The sequence below is a fragment of the Cryptomeria japonica genome, chromosome 6 (genome assembly GCF_030272615.1).
Source record: "Cryptomeria japonica chromosome 6, Sugi_1.0, whole genome shotgun sequence".
NCBI lineage: Eukaryota > Viridiplantae > Streptophyta > Pinopsida > Cupressales > Cupressaceae > Cryptomeria > Cryptomeria japonica.
In genome coordinates, this window is record NC_081410.1 from 82,174,235 (window position 1) to 82,200,040 (window position 25,806).

A 25,806-nucleotide genomic window follows, 5' to 3' on the forward strand; every position below is an offset into this window, starting at 1 on the left:
ACATGTTTTGCAATTCATTAATGAAAAATCGCTGGAAGTTTTTGGAAAACTTAGCAATAAGCTTTTGGGCAAATAACTCGCTGCCAATTCTAGCGTGCAAGTACTCGCAGTCTTTTCCATCTATATATTATAGTAAAAAAACAAGCTTTCAGACCAAAATAAAGCCATGAAAGCTAGAGGTGTCAAATGATGCTCAAGAATTATGCCATTCCGTTACACTTGCATATTTATTCCTAATTGTTCGTTGGCATCTCATCTTGCATCATCTTTTAAGAATTCTAATCATTGATCTTCCTACTTCCAAGTCCTGAAAATTCTTTAAAAAAACTTAGTCCTAAATTTCCACAAGAAAAATTATGACTTACATTATCCTCATTATTTAACTCCAAAAAAAATCCAAATTAGCAAAAAAGAAAGCAAATTTATAAAGAAAATCTCAGCTGAGATCAAGCAGACACATGGTATTTAGAAAATTTTACCTTCACAAATCTAATCTTAAGAAAATCTGTAATCAATATGAAAAAATAGGCCACAATGAATTCCTTGCATAAGACCTCCCACTAGAACAGAAAACTCAAATATGGGGATGCAAAATGGGCACCTTTAAAAACAATCTCAATTTTACAACAATTCAATAGATAAAAGTTGTTTATAGCAATGCATCGCCAATAAATAGACCAGCCTACCTGTCTTTTAACTTCTCAGGAAAATGATTCGTGTACAACAATACAATATGCAGCAATTATTAGCTCCTCAGTTTCAACATTTTCTTCTGTTAAATATATGGTACTTCTTTACTGAAAATAGTTACAAGGATCTTTACCCTGACTAGTCAACCTGGAATATGAATCTGTTCAAGTTTTAAATGATCTTCTTTATGATGTATGAGAGCTCTCTACATGAGATATTATCATATGTTCTGCTGCCTATATCTTGCTGAAGTGGTCTACAGATCAGTGCTTCCGTGGTCTAAGATCTGCATGTTTTCCTATTATTAAAATATCAGTTTAAATCATTGTCCAGGCTTGGTCTCCCTGGTGAAATAATGGAATGAATTTACATATGTTAATGAATTCATATATTTGAGTCCTTTCTTTGTAAACATAAATATTGTTCTAGAATATGTTACATGATCATGTTCCTATTACAGAGATTCTGATCGATATTTCCCAGCTCCAAAGATTATCTTTCTCAATGAACCGGAAGTTCTCGGACAAGGGTCACTCCTGGTTTTCAATTTGTCATTAGATCAGTACCTCTGGCGTACCATTTTTGTGATATGCAAGTCAAGATCAATGATGAACATTGGATGCATCAAAGAAAGTTGGATCACTCACCCGAATCAGCATTCTTGCTTTCTGTTATTGGATTATTCTGTTACATGGGAACATTCACAACCAAGAAAACATATAAAAATTTAGCTAATAGCTATGCAAAATTTCTTGCTAATGTGATAGATTATGTTTGAACAAATGTTCTAAATTTAACAATTTCATTAAATTGTTTTTGAAGAAAAGGAGAAATCAAAAACCTGCTCATGTGAAATTTGAGATTGATACTGGCTTCCCAAGATGGTAGGGCATTTTGAAAGATCCCTCAGCACTCCCTGCACGAAGTGCAAATATAAGAGTGAATATGTATTAATAGTTAATACGCTTTGAAGTGTAATACAATTTGGAACTGACATATAACAAAATGGTAAAAAATATAATATATAAACTCAATGGAATTTTTAAGACATGCTAATAGCACTTAGGCCTTGGGATAATCTTCAGATGTTAAAGTCAGAGAAACCAAAATAATTAGCGTGTTAATCATTATCCTATAGGTGGGAAATAATTAAGGTAGATATATTTTTTAGGTCATCAACAAGCAAGATACAATTTGGGTATGAGACTCCAAATTTTGTAATCTTGGGTTTTAGAGTCATATGACCAAATTTAGTGGCAAACTCAAACTTACCAATCAACCTAAACCCAAAGAAACCCAATTGTTGAGTAACAAGGTGAAACTACTGTATTTAAATCTTCTACAAAGTGCATGCAAGTCTTAAATAGGCTTCTTTTTCCAAAATTACAATAAAATATTATTATGTAGATGCATTAATCAGCAATAACAATAAAATCAGCAGAGTATATAGCCACAAGATTTATGTTGAAAAACAACTTCCAAGAAAAAATTCCACTAAAGAAAGAGGACATGTATTGATCTTCACTAAACATGATACAGTATCAACACACTAACACTATACCTTCTGACAGAACTCTAGCAAAACCTACGTACTTGTAAACAATAAAATGAAAGCACCATCTCATACCGTCCAATATATAGGCAAGCAAAGAAGGGAAAACCATAAATGGTTTTACCAAAACCATGGTATCATGCAAAAACCCCACAGCCACCTTGGAGAGCATGTTCTAAGAATAGTGAATACATCAACAACTTCACATCGGTGTCACATGGGCTCAATTAATCATTCACTGTTACACCCCATTGTGATATTACTATTTACTGATTGCTTGTTTTAGTTAAAATGCTTTAGCACATGAATATGCTTTGAATATATTTTTCTTGATTAGAAATGCAATCAATGTGACATTTTGAATATTTAAGACGAAATATATATATATGTTTTAATAACAGCTGACTGCTGTTGTGATGTGCTAAGTTGGATGTAGGAAATGAACAAGCCTTCGGAAGGAAGAGTATCACTCAAGAGAAGAACTCAGTTCAGTAATCTTATACATATATGCCTTATTGAGCTATCACACACTCACATCTTGGTTGATCGAGTTAAGTTAAATAGTAAGCATAGTGATAAGTTACCTTATGATCATTAATGATGTTTCGTAATGTTTTGGTTTGAATACCCTTGTTTGAAATGTTGGATTGAATCTCTATGATAGGTTTAACTATATATATATATATATATATATATATATATATATATATATATATATATATATATATATATATATAATCGGCCTGCATTCTATTAATACTGTGTATACCATGTGAATCTGTCAAACACCCCATTGGTGTGCCACGATACGTAGAGGGAGGAATGTGGAAGGGGCGACCACCATGGAAGGTGGCACACCCGACTCCAAAGGAGGGTGAAGTGGTCGTAAAAGCCACCACCCTTTCCTTCTTTAATACCTATGGTGAGGGCTATGTGTCATTGACCCCCCACTTAAAAAGGAAGGATGCATTATATAGAGGTCGATACATTTGACCGAGCATTGACCCATTTAATAATGCAAATGCATATGTGTAAACACAACCATACTCATAGCAAATAAACATGGGTAAATAGCTATATGGTATTTAGAGATAGAAACCTATTTGTTTAGGTAAGTAGTATGGTTAATAATCATTTGACTAAGTAATATTAAGGATGATTCGTAGAAGTATTTTGTAAGATTGTTTATGTGTTGACTTTGTAATTAAAAGAGAAGCCACATAGTCTTGGTGGTGGCAATGGGAGATAGAGTGATGGCAATTCAGAGAACTTAATTATTGCATTGAGTCTCAAACTTACGTATAAATAGAGGAGCTCTCTTGGAGCATAGATCATCTCATCACATCTCATCTTTTTGTCTTCATAATCTCTTTTTCATTTTGCTTATTGTTCATTATTTTCATTGTTCTTCATTGAGAGAGACAATAGTTCAAGTATTGTGAGGATGTAGGCTAGTTGTTGTCATTGCGAACTTGTGAATTTCTATGTTTGTGGATAAGTTGTGAAGCTAGCGTGATTGTGAGAAGGAATCCATATTGCGTGGAAGACTATAAACTAGGCATGACGATTCTATCTTTTCTTTTATATTGAGATATGTATGTATATAGAATAAATTAATGTAGAAGTTTAAGTAAAGCCATTATTGAGATTGTGTTACTTGTACAATATGCACTCTTGAGTTGATAGAAACTTGATAATCTTTATGAATAGATTTATGTACATGTATGTAATAGCTAAAGTTAGTGCTATGCTATGATATGCGTCTTTAGTAAATAGGAATGATTGATTTGGTTAATCCTGGGGTTAGGTCAATTCGTGGACAGGAATAACCTAGTTAGTCATTCTATTATCAACCTTATGGGAATGATATGGGAAAAGAATAAATGGTTAGTGTTGTCATTTTATGACACCCTTGGTCCATCGGCAAGAACCGATCAGAGATATGTTTCATGGACCAGCGCTGCCCCCAGTTGATCAAGGATAAAGGCAATAGAATCATGGTTTGAAATGTTGCCTTGTCGGAAGTCCCTAGGCCCTCTCTTTCCCTTCTCCGGAACTTCGGAACCCCGACTTTGCCCTTGTCTCCTTCCTTCTTCCTACTCCAGAACCCTGAGGTTCCGAAGTTCCCTTCCTTCCCTTAGCTTTTCTCCCTCTTTCCCCGAAAATCCGGAACCCCGAGGTTCCTTTCTTCTCCGTAGCTTTTCTTCTATCCTTGCCCAGAAGTCCGGAACCCCGAGGTTCCGAAGTTCCTTTGAGCAGTTCCCCAGAACTTCGGAACCCCGAGGTTCTGAAGTTCCTTCCCCCTTTGCCTTCTCTCTAGTTCCCCTAGAACTCCGAAACCCTGAGGTTCCGAAGTTCCTTGCTCCTTCCCCTGTCTTCCTCACTTCAAGAGTCCGAGCTTCCGAAGTCTCTAGACTTCCTTCTGACTGGCGACACTTCCGGATGGCGTGATCGACACTCAAGGCTTTTAATGCTCCAACGGTTTTGGTGGCTTGTGTACTTTCTTTTGTGGAGCCACAAAGGTGCATTAAATTTTTTTGGCAGGATTTCCATCAGGGAGGTACGAGGCCATGCTTGGTGACTTATGTCATGTCTGACTTTGGAAGGTTAGTCAGTCCACCTTCCTCAGAGTTGCCTTTGGTGGTATGGCTAGGTTGCTTGCATGTAGAAGCCAAGTGCATGCACTTCCCTACACTTCCAGACTGACATGCAGGGGTCATGATCACCATTGTAACCCATTTTTCTATATAAGGTTGTTAAGCCTCATTGTAAAGGGTTCTCTCCCTGCTACCTTGGAGCTTTCCTATGCTCTTTCTCTTCTCTTGAAGACGTGTAATTATTTTTGCATTTCTGCAACTATAAGATTGGCTTTTGGCCTTATGATTAATTAAAAATCACCATTCTTGCCTCCTCCTAACCTATGTATGTTGTGTATGCTTTTCTTACCTTAATCATAGGTGTATGTCTTGTGACTTTTCTCTCCATATATGTTGTGTTAACTTGTTTTCTAAGTGGGACTTGTGGGAATCCTTCTCCCCTCTTGACACGTAGCAAACTCTAACCTCCATACATGCGTTTGGGTCACTTATGCAATTGAAGTTGTGCATCTCTTGGATTTTTAGTTGATTCCTTGTGCCATTTCGGTAGGGAGAGAAACAATCTCTTATCTTGGTGCATCACCTTCTTTAATTTCAAGCATTCTCTCTTCCCTTTACCTCTACAAATTGTTAGGATAGGCTTAAGAGTTAAGAGTTAGTTTTGAAGTGCTGAGTTAGTTCAACAGTTGCACCTGGATTGAGAAGGAAGTTGGCCTTCTCCGGAGATTCAACCCCCTTGCGCAAGGTCCCACACTTCGGGGTTGTTTCCATGTTTCACAAGGTTGTTGAGTTCATAGCTCAGCAAGGGTACAAGCTTTTGTGATAACAATTAGTTTACCAAATAGAGTAATGAAGTGGGTGGACATACGACTCACACTCGAAGTACTAAGTGATAAATTCTTTGGCCAAAGTAGTGTAGGTTGCCACTATCTACACTGTCGATTCACTGTGATCCCCATGTTTACATACTAGACAGGGAACGTCATACATGTAGGTTGTAGCCAATGTATGGTATCTCTAGTTATGTAGGACACAACACTATGCTCATAAGGCTATTATTTTGAGGTCACCAAACCAATCCCTTCATCAAAGGGTCGGGTCGCTTCTATTCGAAGAGGCATGGGGGACTGTAAAGTCTTGGTAGGGTGGAAAAGCGCTTGAGTGATGCTCTTCCTCATGCAATCGGCAGTCAATATTTGAGGATGTATGCCAGCAAGGACATTTGGACCATTTGTATTACTTATGTTTCATTAAGCTCATAGAAGCTTTGTATGTATTCAAATATTCCTAAAGTAAATGGAAATTTGAAAAGGAAAAATGTAAATACTTTTATAGGTTTATGAAAATGATATTGTATATGATTTATGATGACATGGAAAAGTTGATATGGGAATTATTTCAAATATGTATATTGTTTATAAAATGGAAAAAGGAAAATTTTTATTACTTGTACGTTGGAAATTTATTTCATTCACTTATGGGTTAAAACTTAGTAAATTGTATGGGTAAAACAATGGGCATGTTACATTCACCATATAGAAAACATAACAAGAAGGCATTTGTGCCCAATAATTCCCCAATGGCTCACATCCTCAACTCCAGCACTTCATTTTCGAGTCCACTAAGTAATGCAAGCTCCATCTATCCTAAGAAGAGAACTCCACTTCTTCCTATAGCGCCTAGGATTATGTAAGTGCCTTAAATGAATTCAAAATCAACTGTAACTGCCATCATTGTGCTTCACCTCCTTCATGAATGCATATGACAAGTGCAGTATAACTTCCAAGAGCATTGGAGACAAAATATACAAAGAACTGCAAAATAAATGGGACTTCAATCCTAGCATTCTCCCACTTGACATTCTACATTGCAAATACATTTATAGGAAACATAAATGAGATTACGTACAAGAACCAATCCCATGGCCTTTCTACACACCCAGAGTACCTATCTGTGGTCACTAGTTTGTGAGGGAATCTGCAACATTTTTCAAGTGTCAACCTTTTGTAACATGACCTTTGCATTCTCTATCATCTCTCACAAAGTGATACTAGACATCAACATGCTTAGTGTAATGTCCCCCTTTATTTGACCTTAGAATATTATTAAATTATTAAAATTAAAAGTGGTCAAAAAAATAAATTTAATCACGATTTATTTTAATTATTTAGCAAGCTCATAAAAATAATTAAATACTGAATAAGTTCTAAACCTTTCAGAAGTATGCGTATTTGATTATTTTTAAGAACTAAAGTGACCTATTTTATGTTAATGAAAAATTAAAAGAGAGTCAATTTATTATTTCCCTTTGACAAAAGTTTAAAAAAAAGAGGGAAATTTGAAAAGTTTTCCAAAAGCTTCTTGAGAGGTTATAAAAAGACAAAATGGGACTCATTTCAGCATGCTTGGTATATGATTTTCTCTCAGAGAGCTCTGACAACTTCTAGCTATCCCTTCAACAAGCCCTAGGACAAAAACCCTAAGAGGATTGGACGAAAACCAAATTCCTTGCTTGTGGTAGATTCATTCCAAGATTCACTATTGCACTACATTGTTCAGAGTATTGGAGATTTTATCCATAAATCTCATAGAGAGTTTAATGAAGAGAAGCTTATATTATTGATATCATTCTACTTTGTCTGCCAAAGATACAATATTGTATGAATCAATTTATTGGAAGGGAAGACAAATGATATTATCGAGCTAAATATTATAATACTTTATCACGACTCTGAAAGATTTGGTTGTTGAATATTCAAATCACGATTTTGGGTTTGGCATGAGTTTTATATTTGGATGCCATTGGAGTTGAGGTGGCTTATGCCATATTCTTCATCTGTTGAGCATAGAGTTCACTCTACCTGGACGTGAGGTATTTGGAGGATTGCAAGTCCTGGGGGTTGGCAAATAACCAAGAAGTGAGTTTGGAGTTTGTGAATTTTCTGCTGCTTGAGAATTTTGGAAGCGGCATTTTGAAAATAAGGGGCTACTTAAAGGTATTGCAGCTGAAGTTTGCTAGCCGCCACCTTGACGAAAGCCGTGAGGGTCAGAACTCTTACATCTGCTACTGATCAGCAAATGGTAATCTCATTGTAGCGTGGGAAATGCAAGAAGTTTGGTAATCTTGGTTGGCACCAAAGATAATTTCTGAAATTCGTGGGATTTTTAGGAAGACTGAAGCTTTCATTAGCATGGATAAGTGTGTGGTTTGGTGGATGCCAAGGACAGAGTTGGTTTGAGGTTGATTTAATTATCAGCTGCTTTGGTGATACTTTTCCTTGCTAAGCATGGATTAATACCAAGAATTTTGATGTGGATTTGTTGACGTGTATTTTATACACAATCATACACAGAATAAAATACCAATAGGCATCTTATCCTCTCTTGAGAAAATAGTCTCTAACTGCTGAAGATCTGCGAAAAGGATCAGTTAGATAGACTCCAAGGTTCTTTTAGTGGGGTCTCCACGTGTGGACAAGCTTTTTTAGTGGTATGATGTGATTTGCTGTTTCCTCCAAGGGGTCTTACGTATTCAAAGCTCGAAGATTTTACTAAACTAAAAGAGCTTTCAAAAAAGAAGAAAAACCAAAAAAAAAAAAAAAAAAAGGATAGGGTTTAAGAGGTCTAATCTAGCCTAACCCTATGAACGACTTAGCATGAATGAGATTTGGCAAGACTCAACCAACTTCAATTTTGCCATAAGATAACAACTCAATTGAAATTAGTGCGATCTTCTAAGGTAATAATGATGTTCAATGCATCATAGACCAAGGACACTACTACGAAGGTACATATCCTAGATACGACAATGCTTGAAGGTTAAAGACTCAAAATGTTCTCCAGTCGACCACGCAAGGCTTTCCTACAATCAGCAAGAAGCTAGTGGTTTGGATTGCGAATCTTACCAAATATCAAATCTCACACTTAGTCTTTCAAATTAACAAACTACCTTGATTGAGCGTGATTCAAGTACATCCAACAACCATGAAGATAACTTAAGAAATTTGCAACAAAACACCATAACTTCAATATTTTATTGATTTCCAAGTCATCATATACAACAATTGCTTGAGTTTCTCTCTTCAAGACTCAATCTTGCTACAAAATAAGAATTGCTTCTAACTCTAATCTCTCTATTTCACTCTTATCTGACTATTCGACCATTAACTATTACCAAAAGAAATGAAAAATGGGGGTATAAATAGCATCCCCAGTTACAATGAAAGGTCCAGATTGAAAGTAAATCAACGGACAAGATCATGACACCTAAACCCTAATTAGGGTTTGTTACAAATGACCTCCTTTTTACTGAACAATATTAAATACATAGCCAAATATTAAATTTGGCACAAAAATTTAGGAGGTATCAACCAATGAGAAATAAGATGTCATGTCATCTGTAACAACCTTTCATCTAGAATCTTATTCCCTTTCAAATTCTCTTTCTTAGCATATGCAATGAATTTTGTCACGATTCCTTCGATTTCTGTGATTGGAATCTCGGGAAGATTCTTGATACTCTCTTCTAAGTGGATGACCTGATCGAATGCATCTAGAAGAGCTGCGTCCCAAGTAGGTTCAAGTTCCTTAGTTCTATCAATCAGGAGCATGGTGGCATACATCTGATCATACTGCTCATCTGTAACATCTGCGTCCTTGCGAAAGATGATCTTGATTCTATCCTCAAATTCCTGGATATCCACATCTGTCTCGACCTCGATCCTTCTGCCAAGAATGGTACGAAGTACCTCAAATACTCTGTCCTGGATCGGATTGATCACTTCCTCAACTTGACCACATCTAACACTGATGTCCTCGAAGAGAACACTCTTTATATGGAGTAAGGTTGACCACTGGAACAAACTGTGAGAATCACCTTCTAAGATCCTCTCCTGCGTTAAAATTCTCCTGGATGTATGTCTTATTACTTTCAAGACAGGGATGACAACGTCCTTGGTATGGGCAAATGCAGCTACTGTTGCCATCAATCTGTGGATAATCTCAAGAACTTGGATAGCCTGATGAATGATCTTTGACATCCTTGAAACAAATTCTATGGCCACTGTATGAGATCTATCCATCCAACTACATGTACGCTGGACCAGGTTCCTGAATCTTTCTGCTTCATTGATCGATTGAAGGGGCAATGCCTGCACTGGTGACCTAACTGGATCCTGACGTCCCAAAGGTTCATTGATGTGACTGAAATATGTCCTCCATGCACCGACCTCTCTCTCCAGCTTTCTATTCTTTTCTACTTCCTCTCTAAACTTGTCCTTCAATGCTTCAAATGTGTCAATGGCATCATCTAAAGTCTGCTCTGTTGTGGATGGTCCTAACTCAAAATTCTGTATATCATAATCCTCTGCTAGGATCTCACCCTCATATTTATCTGCTGCCGGTGTAGCTATCTGCAGTTTTCGGGATCCAGTCTCATCTCGAATCATCTTGGACATCTTTGTAGCCTTCTTCTTCTCTGTTGTCATATGTGAACGTCCAACAAGGCTCTCTAAATCAATTGCACTGTCTTCGTCCTCAATTACGATCACCTTAGTCAATCTTTCCTTCAACCAATCTGGGATATTCGATCTTGTCTCTTGAACTTGAATTTCTTTATGTACTATTTCTTCTTGTTTGGGAGGAGATGTTATTTCATTATCTTCTTCTAAATCATAGTCTTGGAGAGATCCATCTGACGAAACATGTTGTGCCTGTCCTTCCTCCTGCCTGTCATTTTGTACCATCGACTCCATGGACTCTTCCACTCGAACTGTTCTATTCTCCGGTCTGGAAGAAGTACCTGGTGTTTGATCTTTGTTGGCACCTTGCTTTTTCTTGGAAGACTCCTTCTTTTCTGATCTTTCCTTTCTTTTTGAACCTCTCGAATGGAGATTGCCCTCACTGGCACATCGAAGGTTACCTTCACCTGAATTCCTAGGATTAGGATTGCCTTCACTAACACTTGCTCCACCTTCGGCTGGTTTTTCTTCCAAAGTAAAAGACATAGCTATGCCTTGTTCTCTCAACTTCTGATGCTGAACGTCTACCCATCTGGGAGTACAAGACAAGATTGGTGCCATCAAATCATCTAAATCCACGACCTCGGGCTCATTCCAATTCAAACTTATTGTTTTGCTTTCTCTATCATATGAAGACTGGATGTGCCTGCCATTGTCCTGAGCTTGGTCGGCCACTCTGTAAATCCTGCATTTCCTGATGAAATCCAAAGGCAATCTAGAATGTATCTTACGTTTCACTTCAAGATCATCTAGGAGGTTCATCATAAAATCTTCAATTTGGTGCTCATGTCTAAATCTTCTACCGACCGTCTCCTCTAAATGTCCATGTGGATCAAAACTATTCCTCCAAGCAAAAGATGAAAAAGAGTACAAGGCTAACTCCTTCTCTGCGTCATCCATGGCTAAGACATTAGGACATACCTCAACTGAATTACCCAAAATAATAGGTACCTGAACTCCATTCTAATGTCTGTGTCTGAATGCCTTCACATATGCTGCCAACTGCCTTGTTACTTCAAGTAACACAATTCTGTCTGTCGGGTACCTCGGCAACATGTATGGAGGTAAAGGACATCCATGCACTCTAATGTAAGTGAACTTGGGAAACTGAATGAACCAAGCACCGTACCTCTTGATGAACTCCTGGGCATCTTGAGATAATCTGTTGTGAATTCCACCTTGCAACGTCCTCGTGATGTTCATCGTGAAAGTATCATTGACTAACTTGTAGTTCTTCCCTGGCGGATGATGCAAGTAGGTATAGGATTCACAAGCTCTGACCTCGCCGGGTCCTCTTCCAATCACTCCTCTGTGAGGTAGTCCTGCGTACTCAACGCTCCTGATCAATGCATAGATGACGTACGAACTCATGTGGAAGGACTTAGTAGCCCTGAGTCTTCTCAACTGTACGTCTAAGCAATGGCTAATTATTCTAGCCCAATGTATTGTACCCTTTCCTTGAACAATCACCTGGATGAAGTAAAACATCCATTTCTCAAAATAGAAGGCATGAGGTGCTCCTGTAACTCTGTTGAGCATGGTAATCAAATCTCTGTATTCCTCCTGGAAATCAATCCGGTGCGGTGTGTTCGGTACCTTGCTTAGACGGGGACGACTCTTGAGTAGCCAGTTCTTGTTGATTATGCTTAGGCAAGCATCTGGATCATCATCGTACACTGATCTGGCTCCTTCAATGCTCTTGTATATCATGTCCCTGTGCTCTGGAAGATGGAAGGCTTCACTTATGGCTTCCTCTGAAAGGTATGCCAAAGTGTTTCCCTCATTGGACACAATTGTCCTGGACTGTGGATTGTAGTGACGGGCACACTCGATCATCAACTCGTGGCACTGAATAGCTGGAGGAAAACCGGCCGCCTTGATGATGCCACTCTCTATTATTCTCCGGGCGACAGGTGATGGCTTGCCAATGTAAGGGACCTCTCGAAACTTCTTCGTGCTAAAGTTCCCCAAGTTGGTATCTCCAATGTTGCTCCACTTTGACACGATCTTGGTCTCCACTTCTTCGGTCTTCTGATCTTCTTTCATGAGAGCAGAGCGGCTGGTGGATGCTCCCGCCTTCGGGGTCGCCATACCTACACAACATTTCATTATAAGAAATAGATAAATAACGTAAATAAGAGAGACAAATTTTTTAGGAAACATCATGATAAGTCTCTAGAGTTATCATTTCCTAAAAAACAACGATTGAGCTAAGAGATTCAAAATTCAAAACTTCAAAATTTGAAATACGACGATGAATGAATAAAGCAATAATAATAAATCGTCATACCTCAATAGAGAGCTAACTCTAGAATGCAAAAACAAAATTCGCCTAGGCAAAATTTGAGGTATAAAATAGTCTTCAATGTGGTCTCCTCAAAATTGACTTTGCCACCCTTGGAGTGAACGTGATCTTCAAGTATCGCCTTAGACGTGGTCTTAAATGATCTTCAAATTTGTCCTTGACAAATCGCTCAAACAAATCCTCCAAGTCTTTAGCAAATTCGCCTTAATGTATCCTCAAGTTCGCATTTGATGTGATCTTCAAATTCGCACCACCCTTGATAACTAAGCGCCACCCTTGGTTTGAATTCCCACCACCTTTGAACACACTTCGCACTATATTCGCCTCTTCTTAATTCGCATGAAGAAAGGTAAAAATGATTATGTGAAAATGAAATCTCTCACCCTTCATATATAGCGCGCTCATCCTTTCACCCCTTAGGCCGACTTGCTTAATAAAACCATTTTTTAAATGATTTGCAATAAAATAACAAGGCCGACTTGCTTAATTGAGCGCTCCAAATCGATTTTATTAATTAATTAATTAATTATTAATGCCTTGCGTTTTTTAAATGTGAATTTCGATTTTTTAAATAAAGGCAAAAAATAATTAATAAAAGATAACGCCATATTAAATGCTAAATAAAATGGATATTCAATTTTTAAATTGATTTAGCATTTGAGGAAAATTCGAATTGCTTACTTGGCGCCAAAATTGGAAAAAGGAAGGGACGTACCTCATCGCTCTGGTCCCTTGGAGAGGGACAGGAGCGATTCATGATTTTGATCTTGATTTTGCATTTCTTACGTCTAACTCCTTCATCTTCGCGTTGAAAATCGATCATCATGATGAGTCCTTCAAATTTGATCATCTTGCATGCGTACTTAAATGTCTTTTGAGTGTTCATCGCCTTTGTCCCTTGGAGAGGGACAGGAGCGATCTCCAAATTTCCACGTTCAATATGCATCTTTGCTCCTCGATCTTTCATTGTTAGCGAATAACATCTATGCTCATTCCTTTTGCGCTTATTCCATTTGTCTTCATTATGTGTTTGGACGTATTAAAGGGACCATCGCCCTTGTCCCTTGGAGAGGGACAGGAGCGATCCACGTTCTTTTCCTTGACCTTGGCAACTTTACACTTTGATCTCCTTTGCAATGTCCTCTAGACGCCGTCCTTCACTCTTCCTAACCTCGCTTCGCTTTGATCTTGAAGGAACGTGAGTGTTTTTGATAGTATCGCCTTGGTCCTTGTCCAAAGGACAGGAGCGATGTGAGCTTTTACCTTGATTGGCAATGTTTGGACGTTCAACACTCTTGCGAATTATCTTCAAACGATGCCTTGGACCATATGCTATCTTATGACGTCTTGACTTAGCTTGAACTTGAAGCAAAACAAGGAATCCAAAGCAAATCGCCCTGGTCCCTTGGAGAGGGACAGGAGCGATATAGTCTCCATGCTCAAAATGATGATCATTTTACGTTCAAAACCCTTGTATATCATCTTTTTATCATACCATGGACCCTCTAAAACATTGCAACATCTTGTCCTTACGTAAATTTTTCATGAAATGACTAATGCATTCAACATCGCCCTAGTCCCTTCCTGAGGGACAGGAGCGATCTAGGCTATAGGGTGCGAATTTCATCATTGCAACGACCCTTGAATGTTTGTGCTTGCTAAAAAGGTCTTGAAGTGTCCCTCGCCACCTTGTCTTGACTTGGATCGACCTTGAACTTGCATAGGAAGTAATATCACCATTGTATCGCCCTGGTCCCTTGGAGAGGGACAGGAGCGATTTTCCTTTTGTAGCCTTTACCTCACTTTGCCAAGTTCCAAGTTTATATTTAACGGACTTGTCCTTCTTCACTCCATTCGTCCATGCCTTGACATCATCTGTAACTTTGCAAGAAAATCATTTATATCAAAAATCGCTCTGGTCCCTTCCTGAGGGACAGGAGCGAACTAGGCATTTAGCACTGTTATGGATGTCCCAAAAATCTTCAATTTATATTCAACGCATTTATCTCATGTTTTTCCTTGTTTTTGAACGTAAACTTGCCTTGACCTGTGTCTGGATTTTGCATAATGAAGGAAATCGCTCTGGTCCCTGGGAGAGGGACGAGAGCTACAGGGTACCTCGCCCTGGTCCCTTGGAGAGGGACAGGAGGGATTTGGTCAATATAGGTCATTCTCCTTCGTTTCTGCATCTCAAATTATATTCATTTGGCAAAGCATCTTCCTTTGGACGTCCTCAAATTGTTAAGTCATCAAAATCTTGCAAGGACAAGGCGAAATTGAATTTGTAGCTCCGGTCCTTCACTGAGGGACAGGAGCGATTTTCCTCCTGGAGGCATTTCTGTGCTCATGAAAATCTTCAATTTATATTCAATGGAAAGATATCGCCGTTCTCCATTACTTCCAACTTGAAATTTGTCTGGACTCTGCAGGGATGATGAGATATTTGAAAATGAGCTCCCGTCCTTCACTGAGGGACAGGAGCGATTTTGCTCCTACAGGCCAAAATAACATGATTTTTCACATTTTAACACTTCACGAGGTGAAAACAAATCAATTCCAATGCCCAGGATCAAAATCAAAAAAAAGGGTCAAAATTTGGTCAAAATATTCAATCGGACAAAATTCACATTTCATCTTCAACACTTAGACAAATTTAAGCTCTGCATCAACATTCCAATTGAAAATTAGACCATTCTGGCGAATTCATTTCATTCAAAATTTGCATCCTAGAAAGGAAGCTCAAAAACTCTCAAAAACGACTGGATTCTGGCCTGAAAAGACAAAATTTAAAACCCTAAGGCTTGACCCTAAATCCAGACGACTAACTGACTAACAAAACCCTAGAAAAAGCAAAAACGAGCGAAAGACAAGCAAAAAGAGGGGGTCCCCATTTGCGATGGGGTGATGTGTGAAATGGTCACAACAGGATTGAAGCCGTAGTTTGAGCTGAATACTTCTGCTAGGACTTGATTCATAATTTATAAATAGTGCAATCAAATCAGTCCATGTCCATGACATCAGATTTGTATGTATTCAGAGTGTTTGCTGGAAGACAAATAATATCTTATCTCTATCTCTATGCTTTGTAGTGTTGATGTGTTTTTTAGGCACATGCAAACACAGAATAAAATATCCAAAAGTATCTTATCCTCTTTTGATCAAAGTCTCTCAAATGTTGAAGATTCGCTTAAGGATCACTTGAGATAACTCCGAGGTTCTTATATGTCGGGTCACGACTTGTGGATAAGGTCAATGGTTTGATGTGATAATGCTAGAATCACAAGGGGCCTTACGTTGAATATTTGAATACTTGAATTGCTAGAACTAAGATTATAACTACTTGCTTGGAGAATAAAAAAGATCAAAAGACATGGGGTTTAGGAAGACTACGCTACTCCTAAGAATGCAAGAGACAATGAACGATTGAATGAAATTCAACTAAGCTTCGCTTCACCATCAACGAACAACTCTACAAAACTTAATGCGATCTCCTAAGGTAGGTACGTGATGTTCAAATCACTATCAACAACAAAGACACCATCAAGGCAATGCATATCGAAGTGTGAATAGCAATTGAAGTTAAGCTCATTAAGAATTCCAGTTGACCACGCAAGGCAAACTCACAATCAACGAATTGCTAGTGGAATGGATATATGAATTTCATCATTAATCATTCACAATTCCTTTCATTCATCTAATTATTCATCATCTAACATGAAGATCCAACAAGAAACCATGCACTTGTAAAGAAACAACACATTCCACCATAACTTCAATGAAAACGAAGTTTATTAACAACTTTGGCAACAATTTATGCCTTCTCCTATTCTACTCTAGCTGCTATCTACTATTCGCTATTTCTCTGCTTCTAACTATTAACTATTTCTCTATTAACCAATACAAATGAAGAGCTTGAGCTTTATATAGAGAGCTCATTACAATGAGTGGCCAGGATTGAACCTCATCAATGGCCAAGATTTTACAATGAAACCCTAATTAGGATTTGTTACAACAAACTCTTCTTAGCCAATGAAACAATTACAATGATTTGACACATGTCCTCTTTAGAATATTCGACCAATAGACAGTGGGGCTAGGTACATTGGAGTTTGTGTCCCCATGGATACACTCGATGCATTGAACCCAGACATGTTGAGGTGGAACTCCTCTAATTGGTGGAGTGGTGACTAGGATGACACCTCAATTTGCGCTTGTAGATTTGATTCATCATCATGAAGGAATGTTGAGCAATGTCTCTCTCAACATTAGTCACTTGCTCAAAGCTTGGTGTTATGATGATCAGGTTTGACCTTCTTCCCTTGCTTTCCCATCTTGCCTTGACTTATACTTTGGGGTTTTGAACTCTTCATGTCAACATGATGCAGTGAGAGTACTTGAGATACATCCTTCCTTGATACACTGTGCTTGCCAATGAAGTTTTCCTTTTGAAGTTGCATGGTGGCGAGGTCTTGCAATCTTCCCTCTCTCATTTCTTCAAGGTGTTGCTTTGCAATTTGCATCATCCTCCTTTCATATCTGCAAAACAAAACAAGTATGGTATCAAATAATCATGACATATAGCTTTTACACACCTTAATTTGATATAATTCTGATTTTTTCATGTGTTTCAGGTCTAATAAGTGTATTTTAGGGGAGATCGTTCAAATTGAGGAGCAATAGCAGTGTCTTATATGGAAATTGCTCAAATTTTGGGGCAAAGTTAGTCCCATCTAGGGAGTTCACTCAAATTTATGAGCAAAGGAAATACTTTCAAATGGAATTCGCTCCAAATCTAAGGCAAAGGAAATACATTCCGCCCTAATTCATGATCAATGGAAATGTTTTAAGGCAAATTGCACAAATCTGAGAGCAAAGGAAGTGCTCATCGCTCAAATTCATGAGCAAAGGAAATCACATCAAGTTTGCTATCTCCATCCTTTTCTTTGTCAAAATGATGATGCATCTCTCCTTAATAATCAAAACGATTGCCACAGGCACTAAATTTGCTCAACATCCTGAAATATGCCCGAAGAGGTTCAAATCACTCAAAAATGGTGGCAAAGCAAGCGTACCAAGAGGACATCGCTCTTTTTTGGGAGCAATGGAAATCGCTAAAAATTATGAGCAAAGGAAATGCATTGCGGAATAATATCACTCAAATTTTGGAGCAAAGGATGTAAGTCAAATGCACATCGCTCAAAATGTGAGGCAAAGGAAGTTCTCCCTAGGCAGATTGCTCAAAATGTGAGGCAAAAGAAATCTCATGTAAAGGAAGTCATTCAAAGGTGGATCATTGAAAATCATGAACAAATGAAGTCACCTATGATGACATGGCTCAAATTTTGGAGCAAAGGAAATGCTCTCTAGGAAGTTCGCTAAAATTCATGGGCAAAGGAAGTGCTCAAGATGCTCATCACCAAAATTCATGAGCAAAGGAAGTGCTCAAGATGCTCATCACTAAAATTCATGAGCAATGGAAATAACCTTATACTTAGTCAAATTTCAGGCTGCTGATTGAGGATTGACTTCATTACTCAAACCAAGACATCATATGGTGACTAGAGGGAATTTCATATGTCTTAGAAGGCTTGGAGAGGTACTTTGCTCCAAATTGGGAGCAATGGAAGTCTTATCCAGCAAGTTCGCTCCAATTCTCAAGCAAAGGAAATCGCTCTAATTAAGAGCAAAGGAAGTCTCTCTAATAGAAATCGCTCAAATTTGAGAGCAAAGGAAGTATCTCTAAGAGGAAGTTGCTCAAATTCAGAGGCAAAGGAAATGCATCCAAGAGGAGATCGCTCTAATTTAGGAGCAAAGGAAGTGCCTTAGAAGGACATCACTCTGATTTAGGGGCAATGGAAATCATTTCAAACTTAGCCAAATTTTCCTTCGCTCTTTGCATTCCATCAACTTAGACCTTAAGTTCTTTAGCCTTCCATGCATGAAAATATGTCAAATTAACCTCAAGAAAGGCTTTAAAATCAATTTTGCTCCTATTCAAGAGCAAAGGAAGAATTATTCGCTCCGAAAGGGAAGCAATGGAAATGTTTTTCGCTCTGAACCTTGGGCAATGGAAGTGTATTAAACATGGAATCTCCAGCTTGTTATCACCAACTTATCCATTGATTTGATCTCTTTACTAGTTTATGCCCTTCAAACGGACTCCTTGCACCTTTTGAATGGCAAAGGAAGTGCCATCGGGATTTTGGGGAGGCAACAAAAGTCATCTTAAATTGCTATCTCCAGCTTGCTCTTAGCCTTCCAATCACCAAGAATCCTCAAAGTATTTCTTCCATTCAGATTCTGCATTCATTTGTATTGTCGTGATCAAGCCCCTATCTTCGATTTGCTTCCTTGTATGACTTGAAACTTTACTCTTTCAGATTGTTGTTATTTCTTTCCTCATCATTCAGCTTCAAACAACGTTCATTCTTCATGTATTACCCTTCTCATGATGTCTCAAGATCTGGAACTACTGAATTGGACTTTTGATATTTGGGATGAATGATCTATCCTCCCCTTCCTAGCTTTCCATCTTTCCATGAAACATCAAATCATAACTTGGAAATACTCATTAATGTCTGATCTTGCCCAAACTTAATGTTGTTGCTCCATGTCTGATAATGTAATGGAATTCCTTCAAAACCTGCCCCTTTGCTTTTACCTGCAAGACAAACAAGAAGACATCAAACATCATAAACTACATATAATCTTTATCTATCCTTCATCTCTTACGTGCTCTGATTTTATATGATCAAATGATGTTTTCAGTTCTGATAGATCACTCTCTAGGTCTATTTCACTGTGCCTTGATGCATTGAACAGAACTCTAATTGCTTGAATGATGTTCAAATGATGTGAAACACTTTCTTTATATAGGCGTTGGATGTTAGGGACCCGTTATCACAAAAGCTTGCACCCTTGCTGAGCTATCAACTCAGCAACCTTGTGAAACATGGAAACAACCCCGAAGTGTGGGACCTTGCGCAAGGGGGTTGAGTCTCCGAAGAAGGTTGGCTTCCTTCTCAATCCAGGTGCAGGTGTTGAACCAACTCAACACTTCAAAACTTACTCCTAAGCCTATCCTAACAACTTGCAGAGGAAACGGGAAGAGAGAAATGCTTAAAATAAAAAGAGGTGATGCACCAAGAAGAGATTGTTTCTTTACCTACCCAAAATGACACAAAGAATCAACTGAAATACCTAGGAGATGCACAAACTTCAGTTGTATGAGTAACCCCAATGCATGTATGGAGGTTAGAATTGGTTGAATGTGAAGAGGGGACAAGGTTTCCCACAAGTCACACTCAGAAATAAATTAACACAGCATATATGAGAGAAGAGCCACAAAACATACACCTATGATGAAGGTAAGGAAACATACACAGCATACATAAGCTGAAGGAAGGCAAGAATGGTGATTTCAATTCATTATAAGGCCAATGGCCAAACTTACAGTTGCAAAAAAGCAAGATAAATACAAGAGAAGTGAAAGAGCATAAAATAGCTCAAGCCAGCAGGGCGAGAACCCTTTACAATGAGGCTTAACAACCTTTATATAGAAAATTGGTTACAAGAGTGATCATGACCCCTATGTGTGCAGGGAAATGCCAGTTTGGGAGTGCAGGGAAGTGCATGCACTTGACTTCTATACATGCAAGCAACCTAGCCATACCTTGATGCAACCCTGAGAAGGGTGGATTGACTGACCTTCCAAAGTCGGAGCATGCAGACATGACATAAGTTACCACAACAAGCATGGCCCTGTACCTCTCTTGATGGAAATCCTGCCAAAATCATTAAATGCACCCCTGTGGCTCCACAAAAGAAGGTGCACAAGTCACAAAAGTCGTCGGAGCATTTAAAGCTTTGAGTGTTGATCACGCCATCCGGAAGTGTTGCCAGCCAGAAAAAAGTCCGAGGACTTCGGAAACTTGGGTTCCCGGAGTGGGGAAGACAAGGAAAGAACTTCGGAACCTCGGGGTTCCGGGGTTCCGAGAAGGAGAAAGGAGAGCAGTAGGGAACCTCGGGGTTTCGAAGTTCCGGTGAACTGAAAAAAAGGGCTAAGGAAGGAACTTCGGAACCTCGGGGTTCCGGAGTTTTGGGAAAGAAGAAGGGAAGCAAAGGAAGAGAACTTCGGAACCTCGGAGTTCCAAAGTTTCGGAGAAAGAAAGGAGTAAAGGCTAGGAGGAAACTTTGGAACCTCGGGGTTCCGGAGTTCCAAAGAAGGCAAGGGAAAGGAACTTCGTAACCTCGAGGTTCCAGAGTTCCGAGGAACAGAGAAGGAGGCAAAAAAAAGGCGAGACTTAGCAAAGGAACCTCGGGGTTCCGGAGTTCCAAGGAAGGGAAGAAGAAGAGAAAGAAACTTCGGAACCTCGGAGTTCTGGAGTTCCGGGGAACAGAAGAGGAGGGGGAAAGAAAGGGAGGAACTCTGAAACCTTGAGGTTCCAAAGTTCCGGGGAAAGAAAGGAGAGGCAGCAAAGGGAAGGAACTTCAGAGTTCCGGGGAAGGGAAGAAAACGAAGAGGGAACTTCGAAACCTCGGGGTTCCGGAGTTCTGGAGAAGAAAAAACCGACAAAGAGAAGGAACTTCGGAACCTCGGGGTTCCGAAGTTCCGGAGTGTTGTGACCTTTTCACACATCACCCCATTGCTAACGGGGACCCCCACTTTTCCAGCTTTCTCTATTGTTAGGTTAGGGTTTTGGCTGCTTAGTGGGGAATTTTGTGTTTCCCATGCCCTAGTCTCGGAGTTTTGATCATGCCTAGTGTCGTTTAGGGTTTTTGAGGTTATAGGATCAAGTTGCAAACGTTGATATTTTAATGATCCTAATTTTGTCTAAGTGTTGACCTTCTTGAGCGTTAACGTGTTTTTAAACACGCGTATCAATGATTTTAAAGTGCCAAGGTATTCCCAGACCTTTTGGAGTTGTTTTCTCGCTCCCGAGGTATTATTCAAGTTGATTTCACACTTCATCCCGATAATTTCCTAGTGTTTCGCTCAATTTTTGGAAAATTTGCTTAAGTCCAATCTAATTTTGAAGTTTCTAAGCGATTTTGAGTGGTTAAGATGCCAAATTCTTAAGGGAAATCCATATTCCAAGGGTTAGAAGGTCAAATTCCATGCTAGAGGTGCTTTTCCCCTCATATTCCAGACTACCCACCCTTTTCCCCACTCAAAATCCACATTACACATGGGTTTCCCCTGAGATCCATACTGGCTATGATTTTCCACCATTGTTTATCCATGCCTGGGTCGTTTTTCCCCTGGAAGTGCTAAAATTTGGCTGTGTCAGGATTTTTCCAAACTGCCATCAATTTTCCACCAGGAGTGCGAACTGGATTGCGGACTATAGTGCGGACAACGTTGAGGATGATTCCATGCCTGGATCGATTTTCCACCAGGAGTGCGGACTGGATTGCGGACTATAGTGCGGACAACATTGAGGATGATTCCATGCCTAGATCAATTTTCCGCCAGGCTGTTTTGTGACAAGTTAATGCGGATTTTTTTGCAGACTCTCAGTCCCTACCCAAGTCGATTTTCCACTGAGAGCATTTTGATGAGTTTTGAGTCCGGATTTTCATCCAGACTGAGATCGAAATTCCACCAAGGAGTGTTTTTGGCAAATGAAGTGAATTTGGAGTGTGGATTCCTTGTCCATGCCCCCATCGATTTTCCCCTGGCCTGTTTTGTATGCATTATGATGAAATTTTGCATGGATTTTTATCCAAGCTAAGGTCGATTTTCCCTTGTGGGGATTATTTTGACGTTTTAAGAAATTTTAATGGGATTTTTTAATCCCAACCCAAGTCGATTTTCCCCTGGAGGCTCAATTTTGATTTAAAATTGAAATATTTAATAAGTGAGCCCCATTTAATTGTTTTTAAATGATGATTAATGATTATTTAAAATTTTAAAAGCAAAAATTAAATAACTTGCAATAAGCATTTAATGTTTTTACCCTTCTAAAACAAAGTTAATTTTCACCAAACAAGTATATAAGCAAGTGTTTTTATCCCACATTGCTTGTGTGGTGAAGGTGTGAGGCAAAAGCAAGTATAAGAGAGGAGTCCCTTGCAATATTTTATTATTTAAATTTGCCAGGTGTCCCCATGAAAGGCGATTTTTCTCTCTTATTGGCGAATTTTGGCAAAGTGTTGAAGTGAAGTGTTGGATTGAGGATTTCTTTCCTCCATTTTTTTTTCAGCTTGGCAATCCTTTCCATTGCTGCCATTGAAGTTCATTTCCAGATTTTTTCGATTTTCCAAGTTTGGCGATTTTTGGTGTTTGAGACTTTGGTGATTTTGTCTACCATTATTGCTTGTTGTTCCAGACCTCCATTGTTGCAGATTTGAGCTACATTGAAGACATTTTCAGAATTTTCAGAAATGGCGCTATGGCTAGAAAATTCGATTTTTATTTTGCAAGTGTTGGGAGCTTACTTTGGTGAATTCTATGCATGATGATGCCGCCTTTGCCTCCCTACTTGCTGTCATTTGCTTCAGATCTGAGTTTGCTTCAGATTTAGACCTCCATTGTTGGCTGTACATTCAATTTCAGACTCAACTTTTATTGCCCAGACAGCTGCAACTTTAGCGATTTACATTTGGAGAGTATTTGGAGGCATTTTGGAATCATTTTCAGACCATTAGAAGGTTGTCTTAAGGTCTGCAACTGTGTTAATGGCTGCTTGTCCAGAGAAATTTATCTTTTACCAGCCATAACTATGTTTCCAAAATTAGTTATTTTCATCATCAAGACTGATTTTTATCGAGTTTGTGCAATTTTTTTAAGGATTGCAACATGTTTTTTGAAGTTAATTTATTAGTTGCAGGTTGTCTTCAGACCTACCTTGTCTGAAAACACAACCTTTCACACCTTTCCTTAGTCATCGTTGATCCGGTATACTCCTTTGCATTTTAGTTTGCATAATTTCTAAGTATAAGGAGGTATTAATAAATTTTACAGAGGGTTTCCATGCCCTAGCGTTGTCACACTTTGAATCTAATTGTCAAAATCTACCAAGAGTATGGATTATTTTCCTGACTTAATGCTCTAATTAGCTAAAATCTTTAGAAAGTCAGGAATTTTCTCAAGAACATTACTTATTTTCCTAAGTCTAACTTCAAGCTTCGTACAAGTGCGATATCGAAGTCAGGATTTAAGGAAAGGAAAGAACTACTGAAGATGTTGGAGACTAGATTCTATCCAGAGCTCAAGATTTCATCCAGATGGAAGGAGATCACAGATACAAACATGCATTTCTTAGACTTGAACCAGATGCGACAGCGAATGTTCGGAGTTGGAAATCAAGTTCCTTCCCCAGCATATGCGAACATTATGAAAAGTGGTATTTTTCATACCGTTGGATTTCCACAGTCCATACAGTGCAATGAGCTTATCCTAGAGTGTGCACGGTGTTATGATCCGCTCACGCGAATGATCAAAACTCCTAAGGGCATTGTTATTGCCTACCTTGCTTAGGATGCTATTGTTGAGGTGTTCGGAATTCCACGCGGAATAGATATGAAGGATGTGACCAAGGATGAATATACAGAAAGATACACGAAGAAGATGGGTGCCTGCAAGAATATGATAAACAAAGAGTGGATGATTGAGCCAAGGTCTCATCATTCCAAGCTCCCAAGACACTCGTGTGTAGAATTCAAAGAGGAGTATAGCGACTTAATATTCCTACTCAACAGAGTGATGGGGATGTCACAGCAAGCAATATTCGATGGATGGATGTTCTATTTCATCCAGGATTGTCTTAGAGGGACATTGGTAAATTGGTCTAAGATTATAAGTGACAATCTGGACTTTCAGCTGAGGAATGTAGAGCGGTCCAAGTCATTCGCCATGACTTCTTACCTGGTATACCTGCTTGCACAGTTCATTTCATACAAAGGATTGATATGCAAAGGTGAAGTCGGGAATGGGCAAGGACAATTCAGGAGTCATGAATGCTACCCCTAGCTGAGCATGTATAGAATTGAAGACTATAAGAGAGTGAATGATGCATTCACTATGTACATCACGCGGATGCTGCAAGGCGGAATCCACAGAAGATTGTCCAAGGAGGCAACAGAGTTAATAGAGAAATATGGATCGTGTTATATTCTGTTTCCCACTTTCACGTACCTTAGGATCCATGGGTTTCAATCCGAACCCTACAAACTTCCTAAGTATCCAACCGACAGAATGATCTTGTTGGAAGTGGTGAGACAGCTTCTAGAGTTCAATGTCATTCAAAGAGAGAAGAATAGGACAAGCATGACATTCCCTATTTCAGTTGGGAAGACGTCAGAGGTTTGTCAGTCTGCCATTGCCGCCAGCACTGCGAGTGAGGAGCTTGCATTCTATCGATTTACTACATATAAGAAAAGAGAAAGATTTGATCCAAATAAGAAAGTTGGAAGGATCAAGGGAGAGAAGTTCATTCACAAAGTTGACATAGAAGATTATTGGGCCAACCTGATGGACGAGCAAGCACTGAAGAGAAGAATGTGGTCCAGAATGTCAGTGAATTTCATGAGGAAGTGTGGACTTTTCCTCATTCCTGATCAAGTGTTAGATAATAGAGATCATACGCATCCACAGTATGAGAGTGAAATGAAGAAGGCAATCCTATTGCCTAATTGGTCAGAGTCAGAAGAGATTGACCTAAAAATATTGATGAGAGAGATCTTGAGTTTCTCTCGTGCTAGGTAGATATACAAATGAATAAGTTAGTTAATATGGGTGTCCCCTTCATTTACGAAAGGACAAAGCCGGAAGAGTCTACTTCCGAGGATGATCAGAGGACTATCAGTGATATCAGGATTTATGCAAACGATGAGAGTCAAGCTCCCAAGAGAAGGAAGAACACGCCAGGAGAAGTCAAGGCCAGAGGGAAGAAGATTGAGGAGGTGAAGAAGAAACAGAAGACTATCATTCCTCCACCTATCATTCCTTCACCACCTCTCAGTGTCTCATCAATCAAAGTGATTGAAGTAATAGAGCAGAACAAGGAGACCCAGCAATGTTCCAACACAGTGATACTACCAAGGAATATTCATGAGTTACTTGCCACAACGACATCTGCACCTCCAAATGAGAATGATGATCAGTCGGGATCCCCTACTGTCCTTTTGGAAGTGAGTTTG

The 25,806-nt window shown here is 39.0% G+C and overlaps 1 protein-coding gene across 2 annotated transcripts in view; it reads right to left on the reverse strand.

Annotated features, from left to right (window-relative positions):
* Nucleotides 1-596: 596 nt before the first annotated feature.
* Nucleotides 597-25,806, reverse strand: part of LOC131072858 (GATA transcription factor 28) — a 98,257-nt gene continuing 73,047 nt past the window's right edge. For both annotated transcript variants that reach the window (XM_058009142.2, XM_058009141.2), the window contains exons 7-9: nucleotides 1,532-1,606; nucleotides 1,338-1,374; nucleotides 597-1,226 (exon numbers count right to left, since the gene is read on the reverse strand). In XM_058009142.2, the coding sequence (XP_057865125.2) occupies nucleotides 1,192-1,226; nucleotides 1,338-1,374; nucleotides 1,532-1,606 (147 nt within the window). In that variant the 3' untranslated portion in view covers nucleotides 597-1,191. The remainder of the gene's footprint in view (nucleotides 1,227-1,337; nucleotides 1,375-1,531; nucleotides 1,607-25,806) is intronic.